This window comes from Chroicocephalus ridibundus, chromosome 12 (genome assembly GCF_963924245.1).
Source record: "Chroicocephalus ridibundus chromosome 12, bChrRid1.1, whole genome shotgun sequence".
In the NCBI taxonomy this organism is placed as follows: Eukaryota; Metazoa; Chordata; class Aves; order Charadriiformes; family Laridae; genus Chroicocephalus; species Chroicocephalus ridibundus.
This window is the reverse complement of record NC_086295.1, coordinates 8500904-8527319: the sequence shown is the minus strand read 5'-3', so window position 1 is coordinate 8527319 and position 26416 is coordinate 8500904. Positions and strand designations below refer to the sequence as shown.

Here is a 26416-nt window from a genome sequence, read left to right as displayed (position 1 = left end):
TGAATCTTAAAAAGCTTAACAAGACGAGTGCATGAAAAAAAGTTTCAGGTACAGGAGCAAAGCTGCAAATCCCAGATTTCCCCCCAGGGGTAGGGGACCAGGCTGGCGGGTGTGCTGGAGCTGCAGAGCTCTGGCTGGTGGCAGGAGCTGTGCCTGATGGCTCTGCACAGGGCGCGAGGAACCGCACACGAAGACGACATGAGGATCCCGACTCAGGAAAGCACCGAAATCTGCACTTACTCCCGTCCCTGTTCAGAACTGCATATGCTTAAGGCTCCCTGACTTCATTCAGACCTGAGAATGTATTTGCATCCGTGCGGTTGTGGTGGGGAGGCCAAGGTTGGAGACAGGAAAAACTATTCTCCAGCCACCTTAACAGCAGCTTAGTGCTTTAAATACTCAGGGGAAATAAAAATAGCTTGGAGAAAGTGCTCCATTTGATCCATTATAGCCAATGTTCAAGAACAGCAGTGCTCAGTGTCGAGCTTCACCTAACCGCCCCCCCCAAACCACTGGCTATAGAGGTGAAACTATTGTGACGTTTAAAAAAATTATATAGCAACATCTCAGAGGGCTTTTGTGCATCAGTACCCTTCTGCACTGCCCCTTTACAGTGCAGGGCTGTGCCGATATCCTGAAGCATGAACCTTGCTACTGAACACAAGGAAAAAAAAAGAAACAGGACTGTTTGTCCAAGGCAAGTTCTACCTGGAGTGTTGTCAGCTACACTAAAAATTAACAGTTAAGATCAGCTGTTCTCAGCTTATTTTGATATTTGCTGCTTCTACTTATGACGGGCTTCCTTGAAAGCTTGCCTACTTTTTCTAGCTGTACCAATAGATATAATAAAACAAACCCAACACTCTTCCATCCCACAGTCATGGTGGCCTCACAAGGGACTTCCCTGCTCCTAGGTGATTCTCAGGGGTGCTAAGGTTTTAATCAGTGAAAAAGTGGATGTTCAGGTGCCCTGAAAAGCTCAACTACTGAGAGACACCAGATTCAGTGAGAGACTGAAAATGACTTTTCTCCCCAAACCACAAGTCAAATCATATGTAATTTTCCTGTGTTTTTCCTACTCTAGCATACTGCTAGAGAGTCTCTCTCCTGTTTCCGCACCAAATTCATGTTAAAAAAAGTGGCTCAAGATTTTCAGCTAGTGCCCAGCTGCCAATCCTCCTTGGTTTCTTTCACAAAATTAGAAAAGTTAAAGGACTGGGGGGAGGGAAATCATTCATGGGAAACGTAATAGCAATATGAAAAGAACTAAAGCAGAGGTCAGGCCCCTTATAGATCATTGAATAGAATCCAGAAGGCAACTCTTTTATATCTTTAAATAGATGTAGTACACCCCTCTTGGATGAGGCTTTTGTTGGTTGCCAAGCATTTTAAGTGTTGTAGTAAGAACACGTTATTAAAAGGGGATTTAATATTCAGAAACTCAAACTCCCTAGTTTGGGGTTGCCTCATAATTCCCGTCATGTAAAATATATACAGCTTTAAGCTATTACGTTTAAAAAGCAGCCTTGTTCTTAAAAGTGCAAGTGTTGAAAGCAACATATTTTTACTACACCTAGTTCACTGCATCATAATTCAGGGGTATAACCTTTTATAACAAAGAAAATTGGATATGAAAAAAAGAAGTTGCTTAAATTCAGTTCATTCCTTTTTTAAAAACAAAACCCTGGCCTCACCATCATTGTCATGGAATTAGGAGTAACTCCATAGTGAGGCAGCATTCTAGTTTTCAAATGAGAATTTAAATGTCTTTGTTAGGTATGGCACAGCTGTAAACAATGGCCAGAGCCAGGGATCAGACACAGCTGAGCTGCAGCCTGGGCTCACTTACAAACGAGGTCTCCCAACTCCTCAACAGTTGGAGAAAGGGACTAAAGATGACGTACACAAAAAAAAATACAAGAGAAGATATTGCCAATATTGAGGAACTACATCAGCTGCTAACAGAAAAACACAAAAGATGGGTTAACAATCCCACAGTCTCTTTTAGCAAAGGACTTGCATGATGTAAGTCCCTGTCTGGTAGAACTCCAAAAAAAAAAAATATGAAACTAGATTGGTATTGAATGTTCAATAAGTGATGGAAAATGTCAGTATGTCAAGCAAACACCTTAAATTTAATATATGCACTCACAAGCTCCTTCAGTACAGAGTACTTGTACTTAAGTATGATTTGCGGGTCCCCAGTCCTAGACACCAGAACACAGCCTACCTCCACCCTCATTATTCGAGTCTACCTCTGCATAACCATCTTTTGACATTTTCACAGGTTTAATTTTTCTACTAAAGTGCTTCTGCAAATTATCTGACAATGTGGATCCGCCTCCCTTTTTTAAACACACATTTGTTGTTTCCATTAAAGAATCTGAATTGGTAGCTTATACGAATCCTTCTTACGTCTGTCTCTTACCAACAGGGTGAACCAGCAAAAAACACACGCAGGGGGAGGACAAATGCACCATTACCAAAAGTGGAAGAAAACCAAACAAATCACCAAAAAACATATCACATCTACTATAGCTCCATTCTTGTTTTCTTCCTACTATGCTGTTTGCTGTATTTGCCTCTCCCTTCCTTTATCCATGCAACATTACGGAGAACTCTCACGTCACAGCTTTGCAGGAAGGAAAAGACATTTCCCTTTCAGAAATGTCCACCTCCACAACCTAGAGCAATTCAGGTCCAGTTTCATTTTCTTTGGTGACTTCTTTGGGGAAGAAGTTTTGCCCTACACTGGACTTAGGAACAAGCAGGGTTTAAAAATATCCCATCAGTTGCTTGGAAGTTCACCCCTGCCTCATGCTGGCTCCCAGCCCACCACACAGGCTCCTGCACATGAAAGTGCACTGACTGCCCGCTCCCCACACCTCGGGTCACTGAGATGATGCTCTGAAGTTATCTGAGGCAATTAACCTCCCCCGAATCCCCGCATTAGCTGTGCATCTCCCTGGGAAACCCTTAGCAAAGCCCAGCATCCACTGCAGCCTGGCAAGGAGCCATCCCTGAGAAGCCACCCGGCCCCCTGAGGCCTCTGCAGCAGCAGGAGCAGCAGTGTGGCCACGAAGCCACGTGCCTGCGAGCCCATAACCCCCTCCCCATTCCTTGAACTCTGCTTCTCTGACTGTCAGCAGCGTTTGATTGAGTTGCAACCCCCGGCGCTGCGGCGGCCGTGCCAGGATGCAGCGGGCGCGCTGGAGCCGCCGAGCCGACCTCTCGCTGTGAGCTTGCTGTAGATCTGCGAGTTCACTTCCTTGTCGCGCATGTAACATCTGATCTCCTCCGCGGCTTCTCGGATGACGGTAACAGCAAGCACAAATCCCTAAAAGGAGCATGGAGAGGGGCAAAACAGAATGGATGAAAAGGTCAGGAAAAACCACATCTGCCTCTAATAAGAGCAATATTTAGCAGTACCAATGCCAACAATCTGCATTTCCTTATTCTATCTTCTCTCACTAAATCATTATAGTGATATTATGCGCTGCTGTGCAGAACTCCCAGTAGCAAACTGACAACAGACTTGTCGCTTAAAAAAATATGGTTGTTTCTCAGCTTTACGCCATCCTCCGCCAGTACCTCCCCAAGCAAATCTTTGTAAAGTTTATCTGAAGAGTGTAAACATATTTCAGCCACCTTGGGAAAGTCTTGCTGTGAAACATTGCTAACACTACCAAACACACTAAAAATTTAAATTCTCACCTTTCTTTTAAACAAAAAAAAATGATGAAGAATGACCTAAGAACAACTAAGACTGAAGGAGGGAAGTTTATTTAATTATTAAAATACTGAGGTACACTTCACCAGCCCTCACAATGCTATAACAAAACTAAATAGTCCCTATTTCTAGTATATACATATGCATCTAAATGCATGATCTAAATTCATTGATATCTGTCAAAATGCAATGCAGTACATTTCTGCAGTATTTAAAAATGCAGACACATGAAGAGACCCAAGGATGGCCAATTACTTTTTTTAAAAATGCCTGTATTCAATCCTGTATTTACAAACACTGAAAGTAAGAAGCCATTAATATAGTATTTTCAGAGAAGCATTTCACCCCTCAGCGTTCAAGACCACAACCATGGAAGATCTCTTTCCCATAACCAACAAATCAAGAAAAGAATGAACATTTCTCTTCTATTTACAAGTGGCATTTGTGAATTTAGCTAGAAATTCCTATCTGCTTTCCAAAGTAAAATAAAAAAGCATCAGTTATTTTTGACTGTTCAAATTTTCAGCTGTTTGAATGAGTCTTCAAATAATCACCCCAAAATATTCCCACATGTGCCAGCTCACTGTGTCATCTCATATGTCATTCCATCCCCAACACTCATCTTAGCAGCCAGTAATGAACAAAGACCTTTCTTATCCTGCTTTCTGGCAACTCATACGCCAAATTCTAATTGCTCACCTGGCACAGACAAGTCACAACCGCCTATACAAAACCCAGAAAGAGAGATCCTCTGGGTGCATGTATACTTTATTTATAGGACAGGATCTTATGAAACTAGCATTAGATTCATACGGCAAATGCAATACAGCACACACTCGAGAGAGAATTCGGTGAGATCCAGGCTTCAATACAAACATAATTTTAGCAGCAATGTCCCAAAGCTGCCCCCTTCACTTCTTTCTGGCTTTTACTAGGGATCTCACTGTACTGAAAGTCTAAAAGGCAGGAAAAATTTCCTTTGCCCCTCCTCAGCTCCCTCAATAGAGCCATGAATTTTTACCACCACCATTTCTCAAATTAGTGTACAAGCACTTAGAAAGGTCCCCATGCTTTTTAAATCAATTTTCAGTTAGTTTTGTGTCATTTCTTTAACCAAAATTATGTCTGTCCTTGGACATTTTCAAAACTCAGGTAGATGAATTAAACCAACTTAAGTTTAAAGAAAGCCCTGCTTTGGACCAGATGTCCTTCTGATCTACAATACTATGAGCTGAAATGTAGCAGAGAAGTTAGTCACGTAGAAAGAGAAATAATAGTTTTACTGGGATAAACAAAAGAAATATATAGGTACCTATATTTAAGCATTTAAGCAGTTTTAACTGGCTCATGCAGTGCATTTTAGAGATTTAAAAAGCCCACTCTATGCAACTGTTCCTTTTTCTGTCCTTTGACAGCACTGTTTCAAAACTGATTATTATCGATTTCCTTTGATGGCAGGTGAAACACACGGCTATCAAAACAAAAGGGCAAATAATTTACAGGAAGGAAAGAGTATCTGCACCTTGAGTGAGTGTGAATATGCCTCTCTATATGGATTTTTGTAAGTGGGATGTTTGTGAAGGGGTGCTTCTCAGTTTTTTCATTTGTTTTTTACAATGCGGTTAAACTATGAAGCAGCCTGTTGACCTATCCCAAGGCCACAGGTCAAATTGTTTGGCAGGGGAGCATAATTTGCCATCATTGCGCATATGGCTACTCATTAAGGTCACTTTTGAAAGGTGCCCTTCGGTCCTTCACTGCAGTTGCCAGGCTGGTCTGGGCTCCCACAAGCACTGGCCCTTGTGTGATCACCCCCCACACACCCTCTGTTCAGATGCAGCTGTGAACAACACACACATTGCTCCAGTCTCCATTAATTTTCCCCTGTTAATCACGAAGCCCTGCTGCCCTTGCAGCCATCGCGACCAGTGGCAAGAGCTCTGTGCATGTTAACAGCCCACAGATGAACAAGTTGGCGGCAGAATCCTCTCACATCCTTGTCAAACCTCTACAAAATAAAGCTTAAGGCCAGAAGAGGCATCTATGCTACGACGTGTATGGAGCTGGCCTGAAGACGTAAGCTAACAAAATAATTTAAGGTGCAAACTTATGCCCTAGAGAAAAGGCAGCAAAAGAAATTTCATCAAAATTAAACTTTCTTGAATAAATAAATCTTAAATTACCTACCAGAGGAACCCAGTATGTGTAAAGTGCACCAAGCCTCATTTCAACAACAAATTGAGAGCAGGCCAAAAGCAAGAAATAAAGGTTGAAGAAATATTTGAACTGGTTGAACAACACCTAAAAAAAAGAAAAAAAGAGGAGGGAGGAGATCAATGGAGTTCAGAAGTTATGCATATTGAACTAACCACCAGAAACATTTTTGCATGCTCCTCTAGTGTCTAAATGCTAACTTAGGGCAGTCTTAAAGTACTCCTGGACACTCAGGACAGATCCGTGCCTGGTTTGCTGCTGCCCTAAGGCAGCCTTTGCAGGAGGCCCACCAAACACAACCCAAACATTAATTATTTCCTCCAGCTCCAGGTTCTGCACCTGTCTACCGTAAAACCACTGAAACTGGGGAAAGCATTGGGGCGGGATGATGAAAAGCAACTTTCTTCACACTTACCCCAGGGAGAAACGTAAAAAAGTTGTATTTCTGATTGTTGATCACATTGCGAGGGTATCTCTGCTCTCTCTTCTCTGGATGGCCAAGCCAAACAGTACGAGGCCTTGGGTCTCTCCTCCCACAGCATCTTAAGCACTCACAACACCTATAGAAGGAACATTAATTAATAAATGAGTTAATTTTTAACATGTTTCTATGACTCACACACGCACCCCAGACCCTCTCCACCGGCCAGACAGAACAACTGAGCATGACTTTTTCATCTGTCACTCCCCACCTCCCATCTGTCAATTATCCACCGTATTACAAGCATCTTAAAACCCAGGGCTTGACTTTCTTCCAAATACAGACATTCCACCTGCTACAGCCACTGCAGACCTGCCTTGCAGTCCACTGAGCAAACATCTCATATGGCATTGGAGCTGTAATTCAAACATCACGCAACCACATGTTCAAAGCTGGGCAGGCCTGTGGCAGAGCTAGAAATGTGCCTGCAGCAAAGAGGGCTGGGGAGGCTCCTCGCTTTGCTGTCAGGAAAACAATGCACGGAGAAGCATGGACCAAGCTCATCACTACACTGAGTCAGCGCCGGCTGCCGGGAGAGCTTCAGGAAGCAAGGAGGTGTGGGGTACAGGCAGAAAGGTGCTGTCGCACTGATCCTGCATTGCAGGTTTTATGACAGAAAGCTCACGTGAAAAAAAAATATTAACAGGTGCTTTCTATTATTTCCTCTGTGTCCTTGTTGGTGTATGGAAACTCCCTCAAAAGGGGGCTTTCCCTTAACCGAACTTAAACATGAATGCATGTACTAAAGTAATCTCATGTGTCCTTAAGAAAAGAAGAGATGGAGATGGACAGAGATTGTCCTCCTTCCCTGCAACCCCTACTTCACAGAAATTTACACCTTTTTGACAGAAAGGTTTAATATTTGCACATTTGAATTTTTGCCCTTTAAAACAGTCTTGCCAAGGAACAATAATCTATAATCCTCTAAGAATGAAACCTTAAGAGGAATCTGAAAATAGATACTAAATTATTTTATTTTTACACACTATTACAGTCATTAGCTCTGCTTATGTTAATGGAAAATTGTATGTTAACTACTAATGAATACTACACATTCTCATCAACTGAGAACATGCACTGTAGATCCAGCTACACACTCTCAGTTTGTTCCTTTAGCTGTAGTAATCCGTATTTTCAGCTCTTCGGCACCACTGTGGAGGCTGTGAGTTTGGGCAGCCCAGACCAATGCCTGGACCCAGCACCAGACCCAAGCTGCCAGAGAAACGGCTGCAGGGATTTAAGTTAACCCTATTTTCAATCAGATTAGTCCAATATAACCTCTGAGTCTTCTAGCATTTTTGTCTACTTTGTCAACAGCGTCTGTTCTTGTTACATTAAATGTTGTCACGTTTCAATTATTCAGCACTACAATTACTTTTTATATCTTGCAATGCCAGTTTTCCAAAAAGTCTTCGAAATAAATAAAAAATGAACACGTCAGCATGCTGATTTTTTACTTTTTCGACTCAGGCTTACATTCAAGCCATTTATTTAACATTATTTCTGGCCTTTGCTAAAAGTTATATGGGAATTCGGGAAAGCCACATCAACTTCCCCAAAACTGATAAGGTTCCTAAAGGATTCTCTCTTCTCTCCAGGGAGATATTTAAAGTCCAGGGCAGGAGACATGAGCTCAGCCAGATGGAACCACCAGCATACCTCCCCTCGCCGAGTGTCCCCCCGGCAGCCATGGGCTGGCCTGTGCCCCAACCTCTCCCTGCTGCTGTCAGGGAGCTCTGGCCTCACCAGAGTCAATAAAAAAATCCTAGCAATGGCACGTCGTACCTATATTTGGAATTACCCAGGTTAAAATCTCCTCCAGCACACAGCTGGGTGTCATACATAACAAAACCATGTTCCCTCTTTCGGAAACCACTGCGTTGCCTACAAACTGCAGGCTAGACGCCGCTTTTCTCAACTAGAAGACCCCAGGATGAGGTGACAGGGAACACTTACTCTCTAGAAAAGCACAGAGGATTAACATGTAATTCATTAAGCAACGGTAACAGCAGAGAACTGTGACTTGCTTTCCACAGGCCAGAGCCCACCCGCTGTGGCCCCCAGGCCGGCCGCCATCAACATGAGGCGCCTCATGGGACCTTCACCTCAGCCAGTCCAAATGGGCTGCAGTGAATAAAACCTTGCACTGCTCGATGTTACAAATCCTTAATTGCAGCAATGATTCACACAGAGCGTCGGTTACTTCGTGGGAGATGCAAGGACTTATCAGCAATCCCTCTTGTACCTTGAAAAAGCCTCTCTGTTCCAAATTGCAGCATTGTACCCTCCCAAACCCTAAAAGGGTCATTTTTCCGTTGTCGCTGCTTCTTACTGAAAGCCAATCTCTTCTCAATCCCCCTTCTTCCTTTAAGAACAGCCCTATTGAATTTTATTGACATTTGGGAAAGCCAGTATCAGTCACACTGATTACCAAATGCTTCAGAGCTCTTACAAACATCTTTCCAGAAACCACTGCTAAGATCGCTCTTGAATCATGGCATTCTGCTGCAAATGTTTAGTTAAATACACACCTAATCAAAAAGAGATAAATAACTATTTAAGGAAGTACTCAAAGCATTTGACCTCTGAAGGCACTGCCTTGCCTGAAGATGCATGCAGCACGATGAACAGAGTTTACAACATCATGTGTTTTCCACAAAGATACCATGTTTTACGCCCTGCTGGATGCAAATAAACAGAAAGAAGTGTTATCAGTTGCGTCAGCTCCTTCAGTATATAAGAGGAATACAAATCAACTTTTTTTCTAGAAGTAAAGACAAGGTGTCACCATGGGATTCACTGCTCCAGGAGCAGCCATAGACATTAGCTTCACAAGGCTGACTAGCAAGATAATTTCTCACAAGCTTTTAAAACTAGACAAAAGGATTTTTGCATAATCAAATTACTTTGACATTATTATATTTCATGAACAGTGCCAGACGAGCCCTGCAAAGGTAGATTTTCCCTAGTCTGTACTCAAGAAAAACCGAAGCTGTAAGTGCTCAGGTGCCACCCAAACACAGGAGAGAAGGTTTTCTTGCTAAAGCAGCTTTCAGACAGAAATGCTGACAAGACAGCAGAGCACTACATAGCACCCACGCATCGGTAGTGAAGGAACATGGAATCACAAATTTCAGATGGTGCCAAGTAATCTCTTACCAGCTCCATGCAAGTCAAACTCTCCATTCCAAAACCAGAGTACTTATAAGGTTCCCCAATTTCAGTAACAATCCTGCTGCTTTCACCTACACACCATTTAAGCAAAGTCAGCTTTAGCAAAGCCTTGGTAGTCGTCAACTCTGACTTGCAAACTGTTCATTTGCTGAAGAAGAGAAAATTAGGAGAATGCAGGAAAATGTGACAGAAGAACACGGTGGGTAATGCGAACTGCTCAAACCCCTCACAACAATGCAAGTCCAGATCAAACTACTGGAATAAAATAATTGGAGATGCTTTCCTGGTCAGGTATATACAAGCGACATCTGACTTCCTACAGACTTGCAGCACCACTACTGCCATCTCTGCTCACCTTTAGACAGGGACATCACCTGTTATGCTGCATTGGTTAACATTTTTGGTACACCTTTGACTATTCCCTAGGGAGTACCATAAAACCACAATTAACATAAGTAACACACTTCAAAAAGTTACACTTGCCCCTGAAACTATCAATTTTTGTCAAAAAAAAATCTACAAACTTTTCTTTCTCTTGTTAAGAAAAACCAGCAGATCTTTCTTCTCCACATTTGCATATAATACCCACATCTGAAATGCAATTAGCAACATGAGACAAACAGTAAAGTTGGTGTTAAACACTCAAATTCCTAAACTCCACTTCAGAAGTATATTTCATTACCTTGATACCTTTTAATTACAGTTTTCTTTCATGTTTGCAGATGAAGACCCAAGACAAATAGTCACCTGCATCCCAAATTTTAATGGAACATAGTGAAAAGGGTGGTATAGATACGTTCTATAGGTGAAAAACTGTTTTTGCTTCTTTCATGATGGAGAAAACCACACAAGATTAGCCTTGATTCCACGTTTTAATGACTATGAATCCAGAATGACCTCCACGATAAAGCTCCAAATAAGAGGCTTTGCCCATGTGGGCAAACGTGGTGTCCATACACCCCGTTTCATCACAACGTGTCCCCCAGTAACAGAGAGAGTCAGTCAGTCCTTCTAATCAGGCATCTGAAACCAGTTACCTTTGTTTATTTTTTAGGCTGGGCCTCTTCCAGGGATTGTACTCAACAGCAAAAATACCCACACACCTATATCATAATATTTACAATAGGATAAGGCTCAAAGAGGGTACTACTTAGTACCCTCTGTTAGTTTAAAAGGGGTTCTTCGTACCCCTATTAGTTTAATAAATTTTTTACTTCCGTTGTTAATTTTTTATTTTTTTTTAACAAAGTAAAATTCACCAGTATGCTCCAGAGAACTTTCCAAATATCTGGGCAGATCTTCAAACCAATATCTAAATCTCCAAAGCAAACTTCCAGATATTTTAGAAAGCTGAATGACTTCTCAGTATTTTTTCATAAGTGTGTAAGAAAATAGCAAATGAACCCCATAAACTAAGCAGAATGTTTTACCTTAATAAGAGTGCACTCTGCCCAACTGTTTACATACAATTATATTGCTTTTAGTCTTTTCCAAATTACTATGAATTCACTACTCTGAATGCTAACACCTAGCACTGTGAAACTGCTTACGCTCATGCTTTTCCAAATGAGATGGCAGCCCCCGATACTGACAGCACCTACAAAGGCAGGGTAGAAGGCAATTGCACAGAAGTGAAATTACCCCAAATTTAGCACATGTTCCGTAATTAAAGCCATGACCTCTCGTAGCATTCCCACCACAAAGATACTTGTTGCTGTAAGCATCTGAATTTACAAATGCTGCGCTACTGTCAGGTTTGCAAATCAATCTAAAAATAATGCAGTTCCAAGTATAGGCAAGAAAGGGCATGGGAGAATCTGCTGTGTAAAACTCACAGTTTTGTGAAATTCCTGCCTGGCTGGAGTCACAGTTTTCGCAACCTCCTGAATTACAAGGAAAGCAAACTGAAAACCTAATTAGACAAACAGAAGAAAAACTTCCTGCCTAGCAAGTTTTTGAAAGCGATTATCAGTAGTGTCAATGCTCAAGTAGAGAATATCCAGAATTTCTACTAGGAAGGTCCTACATAGCCTTTTAGCACAAGGTTTCTATGCCACCTAAAGGAATTCATTAAGGAAAAAAAAAAAAACAAAACTCCAACCAATGAACACAATACTACAACCAGCAGTAACAGAGTCGCAGGTTGCGACACTTCAACTGGGGAGGTTTATCAGTGCTCAGGAATCCCATTACGTCAGTGACTCCAAGCCTCCTCCAGAGCCTGTAGTGCTCAGCAAGGAACTCCTGCACCACTGCCTGAAAATCCTGAAAAACCGCAAATGCTAATTTTTATCCCATATGAATTTAAAGATCCCCCAAGAGCTTTTGTTACGAAGGCACCCAGTCAACCCCAGTGCTGGCATTTAACTCTTACCTATTCCGTGACCTTGTTTCTCCCTCTTGTCCCACAAACCACCCAGCAACACTGCCTGTGCTTTCCAGGTGGGCACCAAGCAGAAGCCCACAATCCAAACCTCGGGCTCGCAGGAATGTTAAGCGGCGACGGTTATCTGTGCACACTAATTGCGCAAGTGCCCATGGCTTGTTGAAATAAGTTAGAAAATAAGCTTTTGGTAACAACACAGACATTTCTCAAGCACAGAACCACGTGCTCATTCTCATAGGCAGATGTTTATCACTCCCATCCAAAGATATTCAATTGTCATAATTTTTATTTTTTTAAACTTTTAAACTTATCGATGATGTCTTAAACTTCATTAAGGAAGAATACATTATTAAGCTTACTAGTTCTGCTTTAAAATCCTCTGTATGACATCTGTGATCCTCACAAAGCGCTTTACACAGCCAGGAGCAGCTGCGATGACAGATCGTGTTTTAATAGACTAACGGCAGGTTTCATTAACCTACCAGGGTCACAGGCAGACACGACAGTTTCACTACCTGAACCCTTTCTGTCTTACACGTGCCGGTGTTGCAATGTGAGTAAACACGGGTCTCCACAGGCGCTTTCATTACTGCATCAGGTTGTGTTGGCACAACACCCGGTGCAACACCGGTGAAAGCCTGGTGCTCACTGGCACTGCACGGCTGCTGCCCACTCACAGGAGCCAAAGCAAAAGCCCCCAAAGCTGCCAAGGACCTGTACTGTGGGGAAAGACAGCCACACTTAGGGTGCAAAGTCCTGGGCCACACCGCTAAATATCCGACTTGGGATGCCTGCATGCTGCGATGACAAAATACAACTCATACTGAGAGCAAAAAGGAAAGAAGATGCAGAAAGATGGGTGGTGAACTAACAAGGAACGTTTCAGACAGTCTCCTCTTCCCTTTCTTCTCCTCTGGAAACTGAAGAATCTTAACCCTGAAAAAAACATTCTGACAAATCCATTCAGTTGGGTACCAGAAACAAAGTACTCTGAGCACATACAAACAAGCACACAAATGTGTTTTCATATTATCCTGGTGCTCATTAAATAAGAAGTCCTTTTGACTGGGGCTACCAGCTTTTTCCAGTTAACTTAGCTGTTCCTCCCTGAAAAAATTTTATAGGTATTGCACAGTTCTGTAATCTACTGTTTCTTTGGACACCATCCTTATTTTTGTGTACCAAGCTTAAAGACCTGGATGATGAGGGAAGGGGCTGCTCAGGCCATCACATTACTCTGAAGTTTTCTGCTCAGGGCAAGGTCAGTGTCACAGGAGGAAGCTGTCTGGTTCTGGTAGGAGAGAACTATTGGCATTATTAGGAATAATAAAATACTGTCATCAGGAAATCTGAAGACTACGTCCTCAAAAGGGAAAGATTGTCTAGAAAAACACATGAAAGTTCACACCGCTGCACAGAGATAAAATTAGCGTGCACTTTCCAGGAATGGGAATCAAAGTTACAGAAGTGTGAGCAGTTTTCTATAAAAGTTTAGGAATACACATTCCTAAGCATTTCTCCTTCTCTGTTTTGCAACTGAAGCATTGAAGAACAGTATTGCAATAGCCTCTGAAGTACAGTAAACTAGTAAGTCACTACACACCATGAACTTTTAAAAGTTATCTTACAGAGAACACCAGAAGTATATGAAAACAGTTTATACGGGGAAGCTTATATAGCATTGTGATGTTTATGTTTTAAATAATAACCTGGCAAAAATAATAATAATAAAAAAACCAAACTCACAAATCCCCAAATAGAGTCACAAGCACTCAAAAGCATCACTTCAAACGTGAACTGTATCCGAAACTTTGAGTCCTGTAAGTGATGTGGCCCTTAATCTGCACAGGGATCTACAGGAATGGGGAGGTGATGAAGAGCACAAAGGTCTAATGTGTACTTCACTTGGGATGATATTTGTTTACAAAAACGCATTCTTAGTGATGATGTAAGAAGCACTAATATGACAGATTGACTGTCAGATGCCAGAAGAGCCATTACCAAGAAGCAGTTTTTATTTAGAAGTACAGCATGTTTGATGGAGAAGTATTCGAGAAAGCAAATGAAAATTGCTTTCATAAGCATTTTTCATGTAAAACAAACCTAACGGAAAGAAATGCCACATTTGTCTAATACTGGGGTAGTATTTGTCAAATTAGTGAAGTTAATAAACATATTCAATCACTTCTACAACAGCACATTTCTCGGATGATGTTTCTATGCTTCTCACAGGCTGTGCTGTTAAGTCCTTGGCACCTTTAATATGCAAACCAACCTTCCACATTTCATTTTTTTAAAAGCATATAAAGAATTTTCCATTGATTAAAAAAAAAAAAAAAAACAAAACCAAAAGAAACAACCAAAACCAGAGCACAACCACCTAGCCCTTTTCTGCACCTCCACAGTACTCAAACACTCCCCTGTATCAGCGCGTGTGACGGCGCAGCTGGGGTGGCTCCGGAGGGGGCAAGGAGCGTTGCCATCCCTGCAGCCCACCCCTGCTCATGCGCCGAGGGCCACCGGGCCAACCAGCCCAGCTATGGGCAACCAGCCCGGCTCTGCACGCGCCGAGGCACACCCACAGGCAGGCAGACGGAAGGCAGAGCTCCCATCTCCCTCTGTTGACTTTGAAATGGAATTTGCCATTTTAAATAGAGCCAAAGAGCGCACATACACACATACAATGGAATGGCCGCATGAAATGTTACTGTGGAGCTCCTCCTTCCCCGTCTCATTCCCCATTCTTCCTCCCCACATTTCTGGATCAAGGCCTTTCCACATGGCAGAGGCAGCAGGAGCACAGCAGTTTGCTGGTTTCAAAAAAAAAAAAAAAAAAAATATGCCTTGCAGGATTGTGGCCTGAGACCATAAGCTATTTAGGGAAAAACTTGTGTCATGCACTGAACAGAGCATCTGGGGTGCTTCAGGAATTGCAGCTCCGTTCCCGGCAGAGCTCAGCCCCTGGGAAGCTCAGACTCACTTGCCATCCCACCAACAGCCCCGCTACAGCTAATGCCATCCTCCCCTCCCAACTGGCACATCTCTCAGTGGTTTTCAGAGTGCTGCAGAGCATTTGGAAGAATGTGGCTGAATACAGTCATACAGCTGCAGAATTTAGAGCTTAGCCTTTGACTGCAGCAAGGCAGATCCACATTAAAGTTATGCTCAGGAACCAATAACCACTTCTCCCACTGGTTTATTAAGCACATGGATTCTCATCAACACAGATCTCAGCTGCCTGTACCATCATTCATCTCTGCAAGGCTACTGTGTGAGTTCCTCCCTGGCTTCCCTTCAAAGGAGACACTGAAGGATGAAGCTGTAATGAAAGCCTTGCTCGGATGACACCTGCCCTTTTCTGCCTACAGGAGAATTAGGCATTTCTTACTTTTTTGTTAACATACACGAAGATTTCTATGAAGTCATTCAGTACACGAGCAGAAATCTGTTCCCCACTCCAGAAGACCACACAGACAAAAATCTCTGCATGAGAACTTGCCTCCACTGGTGCAAGGAAGCCTCCACAGTAAAAAATTGCAGTCAGGGCTACGCTAAGGTGAAGTCTTTCAAGCCTTGCTTATCCCTGGGTTTTCATACGTATCAAGGAAGATCACATGGAAGCGCTTTTGTCTGGGTTTTTCTCAGAGGGAACAGAAGAAGGAAGGTCCTGATTATGGCTTAGGATTCCCAGGACTCCATTCTGGATGTGACAACTGGATCCCCCCCTGACTTGCTGGTTGATTTCTCCTTTGGTTTATAATACTCTTGGATTTGTTGGACTTCAACTTGCTTTGTTATCCACACTATCATTTGATCAAATTACTAACATATCACGGGATATTTATCGGTACAACAAGAGTTCTCAATATATGATAAGTCCCATCCCCAGAGTTACCGCACCAAACAAAAACCTCAAATCCATATTATTCAGACCGCTATTGAGAAAAAGCATAAGCAGTCTCCTTTCACAACTTCTCGCTGACAAAATTTCGTGCTAACACAGGAAACATCATCTCCGTGACTGCTAATCAGGTAGAGTCCACAACCAATGAACCATAGCTTAGGTTAGGTGAGCGCAATTTCTGTTAGACACTACTAACCACATCGTAATACCCAACAGGGCCTTGGTGGAGATTAGAGAACTTTAGGAAAAGAAGCTTTGAGAAATTTCTCAGGCATCCACCTCTCCCTGAACCCTTTCAATCACGTCACCCAATTTAATGCCATGGCGGCTGCACCTTGTGGAACTTGCCCAGTGATGCATGTTACACGGGCACTGTGGAATTACTTGCTGCATCACACACACCTCCCAGCTCAGCATCAACTGGCACGGATATTGCTACATCAATTAGTAGAAACCATGCTGATAATAAGGAATAATTCTAATAATGAATAAACTATACAGAACAATTCCAGTTAGAGGAATCGTAATCAAAACTATCAACCAAAAACATAACAAACAAGAGGGAAAGTATCAATTTCCTCTTGTTTTAGCAGTCAGGATTTCCTTTGATATTTATTTTGCTAATATCACTCACCACATTTTAAAAACCAAAATATCCAGGGACAAAAGAAGCACTGCAATAACTGACAGCCAGGTACTCAGATACCCTGTACACCCCACTACGTACAAACCAACCTGTCTGGATAGCGATGCAATTCCCTACCAAAATAGTGTTAAAGCATCATTTTTCTTATTTAACAGCCTGCATGGGAATACCAGTATAAATATATAGATACATCTTCTTTAGGAACACATCCCACCCTCAGGATATCGCAACACCAGGGATGTTGTCTTGCTTTAGCTGATTGATGGAGTTACAGAGAGCCTTCAGAGACCTTTGTTGCAGCCTATGGACACCATTCCCGGCCCAACGCTACCCCTCGGCGAAGGCCGAGCGCTCGCCCGAGCACCAGCCTGTCGTTCCCCGGCCCCGCACCAGGCGCAGCAGCGGGAATGGAAAACCGGGTGGAGAGCCGGGCTGGAGCCGGGACACACAAACCGGGCCGAGAGCCGGGCAGCCGGGACACAGCCGCCCCTCCCGGGCCAGCCCGGCCGGCCTCGGCGTCCATCTCCGCTGCTGCCCAGGCACCGCTTTGTCTGGAGGGCTCTAATGGAGAAGGCGATGAGGATAAGGGCCGACCGGGATGGATTTTCCTCCACGCAAAGGACTGCCAGCCGATGGCTGGCCCCGCTTCCCCCGGCCGCAGCGCGGCACCGCCCGGCAGGATCCTGCCCTCCGCCCGGGCGTGCCACGGCAATGGCGTCAGGAACAACCTGTCAGCGCCTGCCTCCCCTTCCTCCTCCTCCTCCTCCTCCTCCGCTCGGACCGCGGCCGCGCAAGGCGACGCGGCTCCCCCCTGCCCCGGGCATCCCGGGGAGCCGAGGCCCCGCCGCCGCCCCGAGGCACGGGGGGTGCGAGGGTGGCACCGCCCGCCTCCCGCAGCGCAGGCGGCGGGCGGGCAAGGCGCGGGGCGCCGGTCCCGCGGGAGCGGCTCACCCGCTGCGGTGCTTGCTGTCCATCCGCTTCTTCTGCCGGACCGGCTGCAGCGGGATGTTGTCGGTCATGGCCGCGGCTGCCGGGGCGGAGCGGAGCGAAGCGGGATGCGCTTCCCAGCAGCGCCTCGGCCCGGCCCGCCGCCGTCTGGCGGCTCCGCCGAGGGGGCCGGGCTCGCCGCCGCCGGGCCGCCAGCACGCAGGTGCCGCGCCCGCTCCGCCCGCCCCGGTGCGCTCCGCCCTCCCGGCCCGGTTCGCTTCTCCCCTCCCGGGCCGCTCCGCCTGTCGGGTCCCCGGCACCTGCTCTGCCCCAACCCCGCACCCGGGGCGCCGGGCCCCCCCGCGCTCCGGCCTGCCCCTGCCCCGCACGGCCCACCTCCACGTCCCACACCGGCACCGCCGGCCTTCTGCACCCACCGCCTCCGCACCCGTGGGGTGTTTCACCGCGGGGGAAAGGCCCACGCCACAGCCCCTGTGTCCTCTGCAGCCAGCGCGGAGGTGCAGGTTATCTCCCCTTCTTTATACCGCCCCACATCCCACCTTACAGGGATGCTGCTCCACCCTTCTTGCTCCGTGACCTTCACCGACCCTGGCAATGCTCATTTCTGGATCCTGATTCAGATTTCCTCTGCAAATTTAGGCACAAATTGCACCAGCATTTCTGTTTCTGGCTTCAAGGTTTTCTCAACAATCACAGTGACTAAATCTTCATTAAAACTATACAAATCAGGTTCCAATAAAGCGCTGGGCTACAGAAGCTGATATGCACGCTTGGCCTGATAAACTTTGTATTTCATCAGACAAGGTTCTTGGATGCCACTGTAGTCTTCCCAACTGGTTCCTTCATATTCCTATCCCAGATAAACTCTGCCCATGTGTCTTTGGACCCGTTCTGTCTTCTCCATCCACTCATCTTGCTTCACTCCCAACTCTTCTACCTCCACTGCATTTTCCTCCTGCCATCTCCACATCTTCATGTTCTTTGCCATAAACAAGAAAGCAAAGGAATCCTTTAAGAACCACGCACCCTGCTCACCCCCAGCCCACATACCTTTCATGCTGTTGACCTTATTCTGCATTCAAACATGAAAAACAAAATTCCCACTGGTGAAGATGTATTTCATAAGGAGGATTAGAAACTGGTATTGCAATGGTCCTATTCAAACGAAGTACACTTTACTAGTGATACTATCATGAAAAAAATTGGTCAAGGCAAATATTCATGTAACACATCCTTCTTAAAATGTGGAATGTTAAATTACATCTAGAAAACCACAAATAGGGAAGTTGGGATGGTATCTGGTCAGCCACCAGAAACTGTGATGATAGCCTGGTTGAAGCTTGGGTAAAGTCAGTGTAGAAAACCAACAAGTGATTGAGAAAATGTCAGTAATAACAGAAAAAATTGCTTCAGGTTGTGTAACTAGTTAGGTGATGGTCCCGTGTCACAGAGTCACCACTGGTGGATGGGGATCCAGCCTCCACCCCTTTGAAATTACTTCCTCCTGCTTCGCCATTCCCCTGTAACGCTCTGTGTGACTGTGCTCTACGTCAGCTCTGCAAAGGGACTGGTTCTACAAAAGCCATCTGTCTGGGAGAGTTCCTTTGTTTATTTGTTTCAATCAAATCCCATTAGGAGCTGGATGCTGAGCGCAGCCTGCGAACAGCCAAGCAGCACCAGCGAGAATGATACAGCCTCAGGAGGCCACGGGCTTGGACCAGGAGCTTCTTCAGCTGGGTTTGCCTCAAGGGGAATCACAATGTGTGTGTTCGACATTTTCTGTAATCTAAGTTTTGCCTGCACCCAGCAGTAGCTGCCACCGTGGCTGTTGCGGCAGGTGCCCGTGGGTGCTGCTCATATCCAGCCGACAAGGTGACCATTTCGGTAAGAGTGCTTCTGTCACCATGGGCATTGCCCATCTAAGCTTGCTCCTGCCACCGGCGTAGCCACACCAGCGAGGCCACCAAGCCTGCATAGGCTGTCATTCGTGCCAGCATAGCTTCTTCCTGTTTGAAACCAGCAAGATTTACACTGGTGCACCTATACGGATGGAGGAAATGCCCAGTGCAGATAAAGATCGTATGAGACAGTCAGATCTACACATCCCTCTCAGCATCTTACACTGCAGTCCTGGTCACCACAAAATCTGAATCTCCATCTAGTGCACGGCCAGCTTATTTCTCATTCCTTTTCAAATAGTCTGCAAAATCCTTCATTTAACAAATAACCTGCTTGGAAGTGTTCGCTAGGCAGAGACTCACCGTGCCTACTTACACACGCAGCGTATTTAGAGCGCTTAGAGCAGGCACCTTATGTAGTTATTGCGGCTGCTCCCTGCAGCTGCCTCCTGTCCTGGGCTGCTGGATCTCGTCTGCCTGCACCGTCAATCTAAGCTGCTCACGGGTCTGCAGAACTCAAATACCACAATCACAATGACCAAGAACATAGAATGAGTGGGTACGCCCCAGCGTAAATTCAAAAATCACCATTTGTTTTAACACACTAAGAAGCAGAATGTGCCAGACTGTTTTTTTAAGACAAGGGATGTTTGCGTAGATCTTAAAATGAGCTCAAGGTAATCTTAAATAAGAGTTAGTACTTTCCCCGTGAAAAATGAAGACTATTAAAAAAAAGAAAAACAAATAATACAAGTAAAAAACCAAAAATAAGAGCAAAGAATAGCGAATCGCATTGGAGTTTCTCTCTTTTCCTTCTTGCCCTCACTGCGCTCTAGCTCACGTTACACTATGGATTACACCAGCACAAAAACTGCAATTGTCATTTAAATTTTTTCTTTGCAGTTGAAGCAGAGTCATCCTGACATTTTGTAATGAGGACATTTCAGCAACGTAATTAATAGTTACACCAGTTTCAGGCTCCAGCACTGAGAATGTTTAGGCAGATATTTTCAATGCCTTCTAACTAGGGCAGTCTTATTACAAAAACTGTCTGTAGAACTGACTTTTAGACTGTATTTCAATTAAATAATACCATGTTTTAATTTCTTACTTCTCAATCTACTGTTCTTATCCACTCATGGGGACAATTGAAGTAGAAATAGAAATCCCTTCTGCTCCCATGAACATCTCAGCTCGTGAAACATACTTGCTCCATTTTTTTTCTCATGATCAACTGCAGATTATTTTTCTTTTTAAATGAGAGAAAAGATATGATGATAGAATTCACTTCAAATGATAATTTAATAAAAGGAGCAACTGAAGAACCTAAACAGGATGTTGTACTTGACCAAAACTGTCAAAAGCGATAACACCGTTGCCACGAAACCACTGGCCTAACACTGTAACTGGCTGAAATGACAACCCCGGCCCCCAGCCTCGAGGCTCAATCTGTAGTTGAAATAAAACTTATCAAATGTCACTGTTATTTGTTTTGAGGTGGAAGCGGCACTGGATTTTAAAACAGCCAATATTCTTTTAAGCACCACATTTTAGCTCTTAGTATCTTTGTGTTTCAGACAGGAATGAATGACATCCCTCCTTTAGACGGAGCAGCTAAACTTCCTTCACATCATTTCGGCACATTGCCCAACTCCGCCATCCAAGGACACGGGAGGAGAAAAAAAAAACGACTGTCGTATGTGGTGACTCTCAATTCCAGTAATCCTAAAAGAGGAGCAAAGGGATGCACAGCCAGGTTTACACGTATCTGCACAATCAAGGATAATGAATTTGGCAAATGGTGACAGAAATCAAGCGACAGTGATACTGCAGCCTGCAGACTTACTCCTGCAGCATCTGAAGATCCAAACAAACTTTCAAAGCCTCCCTTATGGGCACTCTAATTGTCTGTCTTGTCTTGTAACACTTCTGGTTTTTTAGTTAGAAAATCACTGTGAAAGATCTAGACTAGGCTGTAGGCTAGCTCTAGACTAGGCTAAACCCACTCCTTGACATGTTTCTTGCATAGCAATAGCTTTGCTATAAAGATTTTACATGTGATCTCGCCGCTCACAGCAGGTATGTGCTCTCCTGATTTCCAAGCCTTTGATTTTCATTTGCCTGTTGAGAAGGAATGCCCAAAGGAAAACCTCCAGCCTCAGACTGAGAAGTTAGATTTGTTAAATCAAGTGAAATAAAACCCATTTTGGTTTTTCTGATGCCACTGGCTTGTTCTTCTGATGCTCAACTTTTGTAAGCACAGAAATTGAGGCTCACAAAGGAGCCCTGCAAGCTGCCGAATTCATACTGCACAACTGCTAATTAAAAGGAGCCTTTTTTTTTTTTTTAATTTTAAATCATTAGCTGTGTTTTTTCTCCCAGGACTTCCCCCCCCCTTCCCCCCCAATGATTGAATGAACACTACAGCAAGCAGACTTTTATTCCTCTTCCCACTCTGCCCCCCGCCCCCCCCAAATGATTTGTCATGGAACCAGTTCTGGACCATTTGGCCTCCCCGGAGGCTGCCCGGCAGAGAGAGTTTATCAGATGGTTTTATCACTGCACATTATAGATCCCCTTTCAAACCCAGAAATTGTTTATTGGCAAGTCCAAGGTTGAGCTCCCGTTTTTAATGCAAAGGGTTGTACAAAACTATCAGGCTGATGATTGGAATGATTTAATATCCCTTCCCAGAGCAGGCGGCACAAGCACGCTTGCTTTGCAAGTAGGATTATGTTTTACGTGCTGAATAGTCACAAATCTCTTGTGGTCTGCCATTCAAGTTTGCAAATGCAAGTAGAAGTTCAATCTGGCAAAGCACAGCCTGTGGGCTGGCTGGCAGGGTGTGCCTAGATCAAACCAGAAATGTCTATGTCCATCAGCCTTTGCCATAGCGGTTCCCAGTATTTCGGACGCCAGCCTCTCTGCGTTATCTTTTTTGCCTTTCTCCCCCAGCTCTCCATTGCAGCGCTGTGTTACAGAGCACCGTCACCCCCTCGTCCCCGCGGCTTTGCCTCCTCCTCTCTGCCGGTGACACCAGCTTCTCACCCACAGGTGATGCCTTCCGATGTGTTTCACTGATCCCCGCGTGCATCCAGGTCTCTAAGCTCCACTGATTAAAGAACATGTAAATAAACTGTATTTTAGGGGTGTGCCTATATTCCTCCAAGGAGCAAATGCCATTTTCCCCGGCAAACAATGGACGGTAGTTTTGACAATACACTTGCAAATTGTACTCATTGCCTATTTAGCACAATATGCTATAAATTTTCTTCCATTTTAGTTGTTCTACTAAATAAATGATTGAGGTTTTTATGCATAGGACTCCAGTGGTTTTACCCAATGAACACTGTAGAATAATAATAATATTATGTTTGACTTTCTATATGCTGGAGATTAATTCAATTTTGGAGCTACATTTGGCTTTGCTAACTTTGTTTATTTATTTTTTCCCCCTAAACATGAGTATCAAATTATAGGTAATTCTGACAGCTAAGGAGATGGCTCAGACCATAGGTATGTAACTGGTTGCACCAAATGTTTATGATTCCACAGGCAATTCAACTTGTGACATTATTCTTTCTACCTGTTATTATTTGATTTCATAAGTGCATGTTTTACAAATACCAGGGTGCACCTTCTTTGTCTGAAAATGCAGCCCGTTGCACATGGTATTTTTTAGAGCTGTGTTTGCCGCTGCAGCATTTGTAAGGCAGACGAGCGTGCAGGAGTAGGGATTTGGTTGCTAAGGGCTTGAAAACTTGCAGTCATGCAGTAACCGTGCAGCAGGCAGCCTCATACGCCACGTTATTTCCCCATGCTACTGACTCACTCCCACAAATGACAAGGAAAGAGGTGGGTTTGGTGAAACATCCCTCTTTCTCCAGGCAGTACTGAAACAGGCTCGGACTATGACGTCCAGTCCATCAAAATAAGAGCAAACGTGCCAAAGCTGCCCGTTCCCGGGGCTTAATGGCCACACGTACCCAGAGCCATTCTTGGGAAGCAGCATTTTAGTAAGAAAAATGCAAACGTGAACCGGGATGCCGCAGCAAAAATCATTAGCACTATGGTATCATTGTACATGTGCCCTAAGCCTGCACGAGACGCATTCATCTTTTAAATTTATCTTTTAAACGTCTGAACTCAGACAAGACTACTGCAAATAATTGGCAAGTTAAACACTACCAGATTATAATGCACTGTTAACACCTGCATCTCTGATCGGCACGGATGGCTTTGATATTATTTTTTCTTTTGACAAGTGGGCGATAGCGGATATCCTTTAAGCCTATATTTAATGAAGCCCTCCATAAATCCATCAACACCTGCTAAGGGAAACTACAATAAAGCTCATACTGCCATAGGCTCTGTTATCGAGAGAACATTTGGCATTCTCATAATGAAGTTTCAGAGCAGATACTTTTCATGTTGCTCTGAGGAAGTGTACTATTTGTACAGGATCTTTTTCTTCCTCACACAATTATACCTTGTGGATCAAGAAGAAAACAACCCTTCTGCCCCTAATTTTCAAAACAATTATAGTCAAACTGTCACTCATCTTGTCCTGCTGTTCAAATATAAGAAAAGAAGAAAGAAAAAGGTGCAGCTTTCTAGACAAATAAACTCCTAATTTTATTTTGTTAGCTCTTGAAATGATTTTGCTATTAGCTGTAACGGTTTTATAAATTCTCACCATACTGATTTTTGTTTCTGTGTTAGGCATCCTGTGGGTGTGATAAAAAATGTAAAGCTATAAACTGAGAATAAATTGCTATTTGTTACATATTTTACATTTGCAAATTTTACAAAAAAACCCCTACGTAAAGTGCTTATTTTGTCAGTTAAGACTGAAAGAACTGATGGGGTAACAGAAGAATAGATAATGAGGAAATCTGACATCATGAGCTGAGAGCTGCAGAGTGCTTTTAACACGTACAGAGATCTAGGTACCCCAGCTCAGCAAATCACCTGAACGTGTGCTGAACTTCAAGGACCTAAGTAATCAGACTGGTTTCACGGAAATAACCTGCAGGTCAAAAAAAATAAAAAAAATTAAGAAAATTATGTTTGGTATTCTGAACACGTAGACTGCATGGAGACAATTTTTTCTAAAACAAACTTCGCTAAGTGGATCCACAGGACTGTAAAGGGTGGTTGAGACAATTCAGTCGGCTGGATTTAAAAGCATGCGCTGTCATCATACACACGGGACTGCAAAGCCATTGGGGATCTAGGAAGATAATATGCATAAAAGGTTTCAGGACACATTCTATATTACTACACTAAGAATACAGGTCATTTGTCAAGTAGTCATTTACCCCGTATATTCCTCCTGCATCACCTTTCACAACACACCATGGTTTGTGCGCCTGGCCCTCACATTCTCATGGTTTCATAAACCAGGTGCTTGGACTTTTGGTCAGCTCACAGCTTGTTTTGGGTTTTGGTTTGGGTTTTGGTGGTTTTTTTGTTTGGGTTTTTGTTGGATTTTTTTTCTTTTATTTGAAAGCTTAAGTGAGCTGACTGAAGTATAGACAAGAACATTATTAATAAAATTTGGTATCTTATTTATGCTTTGAATCATATTTGCCTCTAAACCTTTGTGAGCAAAAGCATAGGAACATCCCCACACAACAATTATCAAACTGTTTTTAAAAAGACTTTGTTTGTGCTGTTCAATGTGTCCTGCTTAACCAGAGTGAGGAGGAACACAGAGGCATCCTGACCTACCGTGAGTGCTCAGGTGTGGTACCTGCCCGCCGAAGCCAGGCTCTGGCATGGGAGAGGAGCCGGGGAACACCCCTTAGTGACCCGCAGTTTGACAGCACAGTTTCAGCAGAGATGGCCTTCATGCTTCCAAGAGTATGGAAGCGGTGACCGCACTCCACTGCTACGACGTTGAAACGCTGCAACAGCGGATTTGGATTCCTGACCTATGCCCGTTGCTGCTGGAGGCTGTGGTCTTTATATTTCACCACATTCTTCTCTTTTGCTCTTACAGTTCTAGGCATTACCTTGAAATTATGGACAGTACCTCCGCTTTTCCTCCATATATTTAGATTCTGTGTTTTCTATAAATAAATAAATAAATAAATAAATTTTAAAAATACCGCTAGGTAACTTGTTTGTTAGTTTTCTATATAGAGAGGTGCTTTTATACAAACCTTTAGTAACGTCTGAATTTTGCCTAAACTAAGTATTGGAAAATAATGCACACAATGAGATCCACCTGTTCTCATTCTAAATTGAGATATTTTCTGCACGAAACAATCGAATCAGAGAAGTTCATCTTTGAGCTGCAAGATGTGACACCAGAGAGGCTAAGGAAGACGTTTGGAAAGAGGGGGATGCTGCTTTAGATTAGCTGGGATGTCCAGCACATAACTCAGTTATAATAGGCATTTAAAAGCATGCTTTCCAATAAGTCAGACAGCTTTGAGAATCAGCGGCATTAACAGCAATCAAAATGTTGCAAAAATGCTGCCCTTTACAAGCAATTAATTCAAAGTGCAGAAAAGAGAAGATACGATAATGAAATAGATAATATGATAATAGGCAGGAGTGTGCGATTGCCGGTTCTTTTCTCTGCTGCCAAGTTATGCTTCCTGTCCTGCTGTGGCTGTGCAGTGACAGACACTTTTCTAGGTCAGCGATGAACGTGAGCTGAAGCCAAACACAGGCAAGTCCAGTGCGAGCTCAGCCCCCCGGCCTCGGGCAGGGCAGGCAGCGGGGAGCGCGCGCGGGGCGGCTGGGGGAGGCGCACGCAGAGAGCCCTCGCATCTGAACACACAACACAAAGAGAGACCCAGAAAGCCTCAGCACCATAGCAGCAACCTCATGGGATCACACGGACACTAAGAAGGCTTTCTGCCTAAGCTGTTATTTTTACAAACAGAACCATTTTTCCCAATTCCAAATGTACTGCAAACCCTGCAGTAAGCACAGTGGTTTTCAACAGGAATAAATAAAAATTAATGCAATACTTGTACCTTTTTCTTTGTTTCAACCTCTCTCTGCCTTCCCATCAGCTCA

General features: G+C 43.9%; 1 protein-coding gene across 1 annotated transcript in view; it reads right to left on the bottom strand.

The window, feature by feature from the left end:
• Nucleotides 1-17683, bottom strand: part of ATP9A (ATPase phospholipid transporting 9A (putative)) — a 63485-nt gene extending 45802 nt beyond the window's left edge. The window contains exons 1-4 of the mRNA XM_063349737.1: nucleotides 17487-17683; nucleotides 6360-6504; nucleotides 5918-6031; nucleotides 3229-3337 (exon numbers count right to left, since the gene is read on the bottom strand). Of these exons, the coding sequence (XP_063205807.1) occupies nucleotides 3229-3337; nucleotides 5918-6031; nucleotides 6360-6504; nucleotides 17487-17554 (436 nt within the window). The 5' untranslated portion in view covers nucleotides 17555-17683. The remainder of the gene's footprint in view (nucleotides 1-3228; nucleotides 3338-5917; nucleotides 6032-6359; nucleotides 6505-17486) is intronic.
• Nucleotides 17684-26416: the final 8733 nt, after the last annotated feature.